Source organism: Dufourea novaeangliae, unplaced genomic scaffold (genome assembly GCF_001272555.1).
Source record: "Dufourea novaeangliae isolate 0120121106 unplaced genomic scaffold, ASM127255v1 scaffold88, whole genome shotgun sequence".
In the NCBI taxonomy this organism is placed as follows: domain Eukaryota; kingdom Metazoa; phylum Arthropoda; class Insecta; order Hymenoptera; family Halictidae; genus Dufourea; species Dufourea novaeangliae.
The window spans coordinates 146,504-158,191 of NW_015373960.1; the positions used below are offsets into that span (position 1 = coordinate 146,504).

The 11,688-nt window shown below is 35.9% G+C and overlaps 1 protein-coding gene across 1 annotated transcript in view; it reads left to right on the forward strand.

Moving 5' to 3' along the window:
- LOC107186443 (HIRA-interacting protein 3) overlaps positions 1-11,339 on the forward strand; it is a 153,536-nt gene extending 142,197 nt beyond the window's left edge. The window contains exon 4 of the mRNA XM_015574305.1: positions 8,484-11,339. Coding sequence (XP_015429791.1) covers positions 8,484-8,633 — 150 coding nt within the window. The 3' untranslated portion in view covers positions 8,634-11,339. The remainder of the gene's footprint in view (positions 1-8,483) is intronic.
- The last annotated feature ends 349 nt before the right edge of the window (positions 11,340-11,688 follow it).

Consider the following 11,688-nt stretch of genomic DNA (forward strand, 5'->3'; position numbering starts at 1 on the left):
TCTGGGAAAAAAATTATTATTTATCTGTTTTTTTTTTTACACAAGATCCAAGTAAATCAAATGTACAGAATCTCATTTCTTCAGGAGGTAAGATAGAATTGTTTCGTGCACAATTGAATTTTCAATACAGCTCAGACTTCCAGAAAAAGTAACTTAAATGCTTGATTGAATTATTTAACAGCGTCAGAACGAATTTATTACGACTAGAAGAAAATGCTTCTTTTTTATTTTTCAGCTGTAGTTATTTAAAATATATTTATTAATATCAATGCCAATCAGCTGACAAGATATCATTTTCTATTATTGGAAAATTTATTCACAATAATGTTCAATGTATTTGAAGAAATCACATTTGAATTAAAGAAAAACTAAACGTAAACATATGTGTCAATATTCTTCTAGCGGTTAAAAAATGATCATGGACGATTCCGCTACATGTGTTCCTCTTCGGCATGTTTTCTCAAAAATAAATCAATTTGACCTGAAAATGAGATATTACGACAGCAATGACTAGAATTTCACGCCTACTTCCCAATGTGAAACACGTCTCTGTAGTAATCGCTCCCAATGGAACACGAGAACGTTCCTTTTATATCGGGCGAAAAGGGTTAAACGGAAAAGGCCTTTTTTTTGGGGAATGTAAAAATAAATATCCGATGCTTGCTCGACATTGAAGGGGAGGGGAGACAGCTGAAGAGTCAGAAAAATCGAAAAACTCAAGATTATATCGTTTAAAAATATTCCTACACATTACTAATTCTTTCAGTCAGAAGAACAAGATTGCAGCGAAAATACACTAATATGTTGTCTGCAATAAGTTCAAGTTAAAGAAAGAAATATATTTGGTATGATTTTATTACAATTAATGCGTTGCAGTCTACATTAGTCGTTTCTATTCATCTTAACGATATTTTAACGATATTATCGATATATCGAAATATCGATAAGATTTCGTTATTGTCGACGTTGATAACTTGATCGATAGTTGCACTTCTACTTCAAAGATGAAGAGTAAGGCTTATTTTCAACTTTCGACTTTTTTTCGCGACACCCTCTAAAATAGTTCCAATTAATAAAAAAATAATCTGCGTGAAGTTTGCGATTTTTTTACTAACTATTTTGGGGGATGCCACGAAAAAAATCTTAAAAATAATTTTCATCGATTGTAAATAAGTTTTTAGTTTTTATAACTTTTTACAATTATTATTAATAATTGTATTGCTATTAATTTTTATAATTAACACTTTAATAAAGAGCATTCGGAAGGACCATCTACGGCATACGACAATGTCATCCGCTCTTTAATGGATTCTCATCGTAGAATTCAAGGGCTTGAAATCTGTAATCAATTAAACATTCCAAACAAAACGTATAAACCACGATCGTACGCATGAAAACGGCACGAACTTTCCGAACAACCTGATTACAAACACACGGTAACCAATTAATAGCTAGTGGTACCTGAAATTCTCTCGAACATCGGGGCTTCTAATGGAATAATTCGGACTGCTCCTTTCCGCCTGGTAGCCACGACTCCACTGAAATTAATTAAACAGACCTAATTGGAAGGTGTGCTTCGCCAGCGAAAGCCGAGCATCGTCGAAGAGCCGGTAAAGGATCATTCGACCATTAACAAAAATTCCGATCCCGACTGGGATTCACGGGCGTGCGGTGTGTGATCTTAAATAACCGTCTCTCGTCGGCTGAAAAGCTCCGAAACCTTTCGAGGAGCCTTTACAACTTTAAAGCCAGAGCTATTCTCTCGCTTCTCAACGTTCAATTCTGTGAGTTCATCGTTCTTTCGTTTGCCTCGCCGATTTTCCGTCGACGACGACGGGTTGCATGGAAAACTCGTATCGAGTGTTCCACACTTTGTTTGCGTGGAACACGTTTCAGGAGATATTCCCATTCGGAGGGGTAAAAAAAAAACGATTTTCTTTTTATTGCATTTCCTTAAGCCAGATTCACACCAGCAGTCACGATACAGTCAGACCACATCAAATCCGATGTTTATCGCTCACACGTAATCCAATGAGGGAAATATAAATTCAGAAACCATATTTTTCAAGTTGACTGCCACGATAATAATCAGTTAATCAATCTACTGCTTTGTCATACGTATACATATAATGGATGTCTCCTTATCGTGTGAACTACTATTACGTCAATATTTCCTATATTCTTTTTTATCGCCTGAAAAAGTTGCAGATTTAATGAATTCTTGCTTTACATGGCTGCCATTTTGTTCCAATTTTTTTTTTGCATCATAGTAGTTCATAAGATAGCCACTTTTATGTAGATTAAGATTATCTTTCGCTCGTGTCAATCGTGGCAGCCAGTCGTAGCGATAGACTGCCAAAAATATGTAATAACTGTGTTAATTTGAATGTGCTTTCTTGAAATGTGGCCAAACATGTACGAAGAACTAGAAATTCCTTGGTCCATTAAGTTTTAGTTCTAAAAATGGCTGAAAAATGACCCCTCCGAGTGGTAATACTCCCTTAATAAACTCCCTTCGTGAATGTAGAATCGCGTCGACGGTGGTTCGCCATGAGAATGGCTGTTTGCCGTGGCTATTGTTGCGACGATAGCAGTTTTCTTGGCGCGTACCAAGGCATTAACGGTTAACGCAAAACAAATCCCGAAACGAATATTCTCGGTCGAATGGGTTTTCGAGATTTCATCTGCAATTCATTGGAACGACAGTTTGAAATTCAGTGTTTTGTTGCATGCGGTCGATCGCGGCCAGACTTTGAATCGGTAATCGAGTTAAAGAAGAGATTGCATGCATTTTTAATTTTTTCATCTGAATGTATACATATGTACAGGGTGATCCAATGGAAATAGGCTATCTTAATAAGTCTTTTTTGAACCAATGTTATAAAAATATATGGTAGCAAATATTAATGGTTAATAAATTAACGTTGTTCATAACAGAAGTTTGATATTAGCAACGGAACTGTATACAAATTATAATCGCGAGTGTATGTTGCAATATTTCGATAATTAAAGTGTTCGGCAAATAAGAAAAAAATTCCAATTTTTACGTATCATTTAAGTGAATAATTTTTTTTTTAATGTTCTTATGTAACTACCGTGTTTTAATGGAAGGACAAATGCTTATGAGTGGTAGTGTGTGGTGCATTCAGTCAAAAAAATGATGACATATGCTTGAAAATCAAAATTGAGATAGTTAAAATTTGTTTTAACCTTCATCAGGATAGAATGGAGAAGAGCCTCAAAGGTTCTCAGTACAGAATAGCTGGAATTAATACCTAATTCTAAAATATTTTACTTCGTTCAATTCAGTTTATTTATTTAGTAAACTAGTAACATTAAAATTATTATTTGTCTACAATATTATAATTTTCATTATGAAATAATAAAAGAGATATTGCGTAATTGCGAATAAAATACTATGTCCAGAATAAAAAAATTCTGTGGTGATTAAAAATTCGTAAGTGTTGTAGAGCAGAAGTTGTTTTTCAAGGAAAAATATTTCGAGAGACCCACGACGGGGTAAAAGTGAAGTGTAATTATTCTAAGTGTCGCGTACGGAATCTGTTTAAACAGATCTCCTGTTTCATTTGGACAAATTTTTCCTCGAGTCAAATTACGACCAATTCCACGTATTTCACTTGCAAATGAGAACCTCATGCTGCCTATAAAGCTTTTCTGCAGCTTTGAAGCTTCACCGCCTTTTCCCTAAGCAACTGATTTTCCTCAATTCGACGGCTGAACGCTGCTTAACCTAATTTCACTTTTCCCAAAGTATGAGAATCTGTATACGAAGTAAGTAATATTGAACTACTTCCGGCACTTCACTTATATTTATGTACCATGTCACTATTCTATTATAATCCTTGTTCAATAAAATAAATCTTTCTGTAAATTTTATTTTGGAGATAATTGTGCAACTGGAACGAATTTTTCATTTCGTTTATTGGCATACAGAATGTCTTTTATTATAGTTAATTAGTTTTAACAAATTTAAAATTCAACGAAGACTCACTTTTTTCGATGATAAAAGATACCTTCCATTAACCCATATCCATCCCTCATTTTCCCAACTTTAATTTGTCTCACGGTGTCAAATTGATACAACGGTAAAAAATTAATATAATAAAGAAATAAATAATTAAATTTGCAAATTCGAAATTTTAATCCTCGTACGCTGCTTTAAAAAAGCTATTATTTTATTACCGCTTAATTTTCATCCGTTCCTCATTTTCCCAACTTTAATGTGTAGGTGTAAAATTGACACAGTGGTAAAAAGGTAATGTAATTGAAAGATGAATAGTTTAATTTCTAAAATATTTCAAATAAAAGCTATGGAGCCCTAGCTAAACTTACTGACACATGGCAGAACGTCATTGTTTAGGAGAGATCCAAGCGACGAATGAGGGTTAACTAATTTTCTAGTTTGTCATAATATCGTTTTTATTCCAGTTTATACGCCGGTAAAATGTATCCACCAGCAGCCGTAAAATGTAAATATGTTCAGCCCACAAGCCGAAAGTACACGAATTACTGAGTATACAAGCGACGCGTCGTGTTTGTCACCGCCATTAGCACCATCTACGGCCTCAAAAGCCTACCGCAACCTCGTTTCGCTATAAGAGAACACTACTCCACGCTTTAAAAATCCTGACTCGTTACAACATATACAAATCAAAATTAATTCCAAATCCCTTTAACCCCTTAAACCCTTTTCCCCAATTATGAGGTTTGATCAAAGAATTCCCGAAATATTAATTTGCTTCGACAAGTATTCCTTTATGCATGGATATTGATATGGTCCCCTTCAGAGCAGTCCCTATCGGATACAACACATTTATGCCAGTGTTTTTTCCAATTTGCAAAACACTTCTGAAACGCACTTTTCGGTACAGTGTTTAGCTTATTCAGCGATTTTGCCTTTATCTCCTCTACGGTCTGGCTTCACGACATATCACTGCTGATTCGAGAATTTTTGCTGAAAAACAACACTGTAGTGATGCTGAAAATGGGAAAAAAACGCTGACACAAGTGTGTTTATATCCAATGGGTACTACTTTGAAGGGGACCATGTCAAGATCGACAAATAAATAAATAATCTTCTGAAATAAATAAAAATTCCAGGAACTTCTGGATCGAACCTATTTCGACAAATCGAACGAACGTGTCCCAACGATACACACACACTGAACATTCGATCCGCCAAAAAATGTCGTATCACACGCAATTATTGTCGTGTCGTCTATTTTTAGGGCCGATTTTAAGTTACGAAGTGGCCCTGACGTCAGGCCTGGTGTAACAAGGGCTCAGGGGTTGGGCGGATCTCTAAACCGAGGGAGAGAAAAAAGAAAGAAGGAGCCGCCACATGCAAAACAGGTTTATAAACATGTAAATTGCAATTACGCGCGAACGTATTTGCATTCGACCCCGGCGAGAGCCAGCCAGCCCACCTTCGTTTCTCCTTCGAGCCGGCATTAGCCTTCGTCGGTCCGCCTTCATGCTCCCGTGGAGTATTCGCGCGAGAAGGCTTTTCGTGTCGCCGGTACTTTCAATGACCCGGCCGGTTCTAGGTGCTCTTGGTATGCGAGCCTTCGTGTTCGAGCATTATTCGTCACCAGGCGGTTCCGTGAGCCAGTTTGATAGCCGGATGATATTAGGCTGCCACGAAAGTTCTGACCCCTTCGAAGATATACATTGAACATGAATTTAATTTTATCAAACCTGGCGTTTCTATAGCCGGGTCACTAGTGATCTGTCGGTTAACCGTAGTCACCGAACTGTTTACAGTAAATCCTCGATGAGTGTTCGAAGACTCCTCGATACTGACAACAAGAAGTCCCCAGAGTCAACATTGACATTTTAATGAGCTTTAGCACAGCGATACAGCTTGACATTCTGAAGCTAATAATATTTATTTCAGTCATATATGGCGATTAGTTTATGAAATATTCAATATTCAGTACCAAGGAGTCTTCGAAGACTCATCCAGAATTTACTGTACATGGCGACAAAGCCAATACAGTCAGGCACGGTCAGTTTCCTTGTGTGTGTTAGAATCTTTCTGTTTTATTTTTTGACAAAGTAACTGGGAGAATTAATGCAGCAACTGAATGTGAAGAGCGGGGTCAGCGAATGGCTCGGCCAGAATGTTCCCTGTGGGGACTGTCATTGATAACAGCCGTAATTACGAGTAATGTACTCGAGATTTTTTCCCCTATTCGCCGACGGTAATTTTCACGTTAAGCGTGAAATCGCCGGTATCAAGATTTCAGACCTATATTGCGCCACTTTTTTTAAGGAACGTTCATCGAGAATGCTGCCGGGGTGGGTTAATTACAGTCATTTGCGTCTGTAGGCATCAACAGCGGGATAAGTGAATCGATATGGAGCGTAATTAGGTTGGAATATAAAACGAAGAGCTGTGGAAAGGCCAATAATTTATATTACTGGTTTTACGTATTTATTGGGTGTACCAATGAGCAATTAAATATGTTTTTTTTTTGGTTCACAAAGTCTAGTAATGCAATTTAAACATGAAACTGTTTATTATCCTTTTCAAAATAAATTTGGTAGAAAATAACTGAATTTATTCAACTAATATAGAAGGGATTATTAAAAGAATTATATAGATCTTATAGAAGAATTATGAGTATTCTCTAGAAGAATTTATTAAAATTCTGAAAGTATTATTTTTATTGAATTATAATGGAAATAATAAGTTCCACTTATAGGCAGATTTTTTACGACAGATTTGATACGACATTTTACATTTGAAACGGATTTTATTTGTCAAACCAAATTTCGATTGATTAGATACACCTTTTCCAACCGGACATTAAGTTTATTAATGTGAAAAGAATACATTACGTATAAGTGAAGAAAATATAGTTCCATAAATATTAATCGTCAAATAGTTGTTGGAAAACCACATTTGGGAACAAGCATTGTATTATAAAAACTATCATGTATATGCTTCGGTGGATGAGGGAAGCGTCTAGCATTACGGAACTTGTTTGCCAAACATACGTTACTTTCCTGAAATTTTACGCCGGGGGAAACGAGGCGCAGAAATTCAGTAGTACGAAATACGATATTTCATCCGACGGAACTTCGAGCTCTGCCTAAACCGTCATGAAAGTTCCAATACACTTAAACTACTTTAAAACAACATTATTTTCGTTTTAACTCCTGGCTTTTTCATCCAAGTCAAGCAATAACTACATCTGTAAAATTTATTTTTGTTTTCTTGAAATAAAAGAATTTACGTGAGAAAAAATCGCAACGATTAAACTTTCGACAACTGTGTTGGTTTCATATGAAGTTACTATGGATAAAAGATGTACGAATCTTACCTAAAACTTGTTTCTTTTTAACATAAAACTGAACATTTCTAAATAAAACAAAAATATCGTATTTACATTATTTATTTATACAATATTTATACAGACGGATTCAAAAGAAATTGAGCATATGCAAAATTTTAATCAAAATAAAAATCAAATCATAAAGAAAATAGAAAATTTTCTATTATTAAAATTCTACAATGTTAATTTTCGAAAGTGCACAATGTTTCGAATCATATTATATTAGCATTAAACGATATTATTTTCTTGTTTCATAAGGGTTTTAGCAAGTATAAAACTCCCAATGAATTAATATTTCATTTTACGATACAGGAGAGGATAAACATAGAAGCGTTCATTAATTTAATACTATATGACGAAACCCCTAACCTTTGTAACCTTTCAAAAGCAATTCTGATTATCACTGACCATTTCACCTTTTAACAGGAAAAAGATTACCTTTTCATCGGATAGAATACCAAGATTGTGTTCTCATACTGGATATTTAAACAATTGCACTCTGCGACTAAATCACGGAAAAGTAAGGAATGAACATTTACTGTATAAACAATGAATATTCTACATAACAGCACATTTATATAAAAAATACATATTTAATTTTCTTTATTCGAAGATCCTCCAATCAGCTAACTTCAGTAAACAACTAAACCTTTTCAAACATCCTACAGATTGATTACAGACATTGTTTATCAGATTGCTATCAGTACAACATTATGATCACCGTGAACAAGCAATAACCGTGAAGAAAATCAATGAATATTCTACCAAACAGCACATTTATATAAAAAATACATATTTAATTTTCCTTCATTCGAAGATTTTCCAACCATCCAACTAACCTTTCCAAACATCCCAGAAAGTAATTACACACATTGCTTATTAGATCGCTATCAGTACAACATTATGATCACCGAGAACAAGCAATTACCGTGAAGAAATTCGATAAACAATTAAGAAATCGTAATTTTCCTCTTCAGTGAACTGCAACATGCAGGCTCGCGTTAATTTAGCTCGAGATGCGGTCGACAAACACACTATTCAACGCAATAATAACACGTTAACCAACGGCCCAAGGTATGCAATTACAAATCTACACGTCCACGCTTTAATCTGTTGTTCCAGGCGAAGGAAGCCATGAACGAGCTGGAAGGGATCGATCTAACGGACCCGGATCTCCACAAAGCGGCGACGAAAATCCAGGCGAGCTTCCGGGGTCACAAGGTCCGCCAGGAAGTGTTATCGACTCCAGGCACCGAGGAGACCAAGAACTAAAAAAAAAACAAAAACAAAAACAAAAACACGAGCCGTAAACAAAGACCGCGAGTAGCTGATCTTTCGAAAATCGAATCGCCGATAGTACGCCCGAGAAATAAGAATTGAAAGAGAAAAACAAACAAAAAATAAAAGTCTAAGCGACAACTATAAAAAACTAAAACAAGCGATCGAACCAGTAGCGAGTAAAAATCGGGCATGAATCTCTCTTTTTGGTTTTTCGTTTGTCGTCGAGTCCGCTTCGTACGATCGCATGCGAAATCAACCACAGTCACCGACTTGTGTCCCGATTCAAATGATCGCTTCGAAATCGTGGGTGGATTCCTTTTAAAAAGCATAAGAATCCGAACGACGTTTCGGGAGTAAAACAACATGTCTGTTTAAAATTGACATCCTTTAACGAAACGGAAAAAATGGCAGGATCGAATACGTGACAGAAAAGAAACGAATAATCTATCCGCTGTATTTATACTGTTTTCTCTTCTCTGTATTTGTAAAGAGCTGTGTAAAACCACGGAAAATTAAATTTTCCGATTCGCACCCCATAGATTCCTTCTGATTTCAGTTACACGTCGACCCGTGTTGCGTGTATATTTTCCACGTGCGTCTCGAACTCGAGTGTCTACAGATTAATATTTCCAAATACACCATCGGAGGACCTTTAATCCTCGACATATACGTCGTTTCACGGCTCGTTAACGGAAATTGGCATTCAATATGTAGAATGGCAGTATGCAGCAAACGAGTCGGAAGATATCGAGTAGGTCGCCGAACGGAGAGAAAAAGAATTGTTTCGATCTCCTATAACAAGCATCGCAAGGTGCATTCTATTAAATTAAGCAAGTGTAATTACTCGCGAAGGACCTTTCCCTCTGAAAGTCCCCAAAAGAAATGAAAAATAAAAACAGACGATTATAAAGTGATTAATTCGAAAGTCAGTTTCTTTCAATGTATTCTTAAAAAAGAAAAAAACAGATCCAACCGAATCGAAAGATATCGAGTAGGTCGCCAAACGGAAAAGAAAAATAATTATGTCGATTTCCTCGTAATAAGCATAACAACATGCATTATATCAATTAAGCAAATGTAATTACTCGAGAGTGACCTTTCCTTCTGAAAGTTCCCCCAAATAAACGAAAAATAAAAACCGAAGTATGCAAAGTGACTGATTTGAAAGTCAGTTTCTTTCGATATATTCTTGAAAAAACAAATCCAACCGAATCGGTTTAATCGAAGTTTTTATGAAAACCAGACTATGCATTTCGTGTTTGATGTCACCATAGAATTGGCGGTCGACGAAGCGAAGGGAAAAAAATATGTATTCCAACCGCCTTAAAGTATTAAATAACGATTTCGATAGGTGGTTGTGCCGAGTATTTTGTGAATGGCCCAGTAATAGATTGTATTTTCCCCATTGTACAAGCCCCGCTGGTACGAAATATACATACATATATACATATATGTATATATATATATATACCGTCGAGACTCGACGACCCCGGCGACTCGGCCATTCGTATCGAACGTATATTCGTCCCCATTCTCCCCTACGATATGTATTCAGGGAACAGCGGCCACAGAGATGAAGAATCGACAACGACTGGTTTGGAAACATTAAACGTCCGCGGTGGCGATCACACGAAGAACGAAGAGTCACCGAGTCCGGGAAATCAAACGAGTACAATCTCGCTCATAAGTGTTAGGACACTTATCGAATATTGTCGAGTAAAACGTTACGAGGCATTACGAAGTTGTCGAAAGTCTTAAAGAAATATCGTTTGGGGGATTTTAAAGCTCTATTGATAACGCTTACGCTACTATGAGGTAACAAACGTGGCCCAGAATATATCATTTTTACGAAACATCACATTTTCTTCGTACATACCAGGTGTCCTAATATAACTTACGAGCGGGGCAGTGTATACTTTCACCTGTACGAGTGGAATTGATTCAAGAATAGATACCGAAACGAACGCGCGAACAAATATTGTAACCTTTGATAATCATTTGAAAGTCGAAACCACCATCCCAGTTTTTTTTTTCTCTGAAACATTTACCAAGCCGTATTTAGAAAAAAGTGACGAAAATTCGTCGATCTTATCGTAATGGTATATTAAGTAAGTCTTAAAACCAAAGAAAACAAAAAAATGCTGAACGCAAAGAGATAATATGTATATGTATGTACAATGGTAACGAAACAATGAGAAATTCCTGTTCATTGAATAAATTGTCAACGAGGAGCAAGGAGAGCGTATTTTGACCGACAGCCATCGATCTAACATTAAGGATTATCCGTTATGATGTGTTGATACGCGGACTTATTTTTTAACGATAAGAATTTTTATGCTTTCGATGCACACAATCACACGACACACGTTATGGAGACCATAAGCTTGCGACCCCCACTGTAGAAGCCCTGACCATTAAATTAGAACCACACAATTTTCAGCATTTCACATATGTTTGATAAAATTTAAGGATCTGAACGTTATTCAATCATAAACATTATTAACTACTAAAATAAACACATACGTTTTTAATGTTTTTTTTACACACATACGGGAAAAGAAAGTTTTCTCAGCGAGCGATTGGAAACAGTTGCGAGAAACATTTATAGTGCAACAGACGACAGAAATTGGCTTAAACTTTAAGCTTTAAAGTCTATCGTAATGTAGTCTAATACGAAAAATATAATAATACGAAACAGAAAATGAACATTGTTATATACACTTGTTATTAATAATCTAGCATAAACATCTACTCGATCCTCAACTGCTCGTCACGCACTGTATGTCTCGCACAGTGCATACTCAATAATAATAAATAATAAGATCGCATGTATAGTAATACATAAATTATTAATATGTATGTGTGTAATATTTTAATAGCTCATACAATTCGCAATTAAATTTCCTGAAAGTTTTTCAATTTTACTGAAAATATGAAAGATGTTGAAAATCGTGAATGGTCCTAATTTAATGGCTAGAGCCTGTAGATGCCAAATAGTCGCGAGACGTTCATACATCTTAGTTGAACTGCCATTAACGAAGATCAC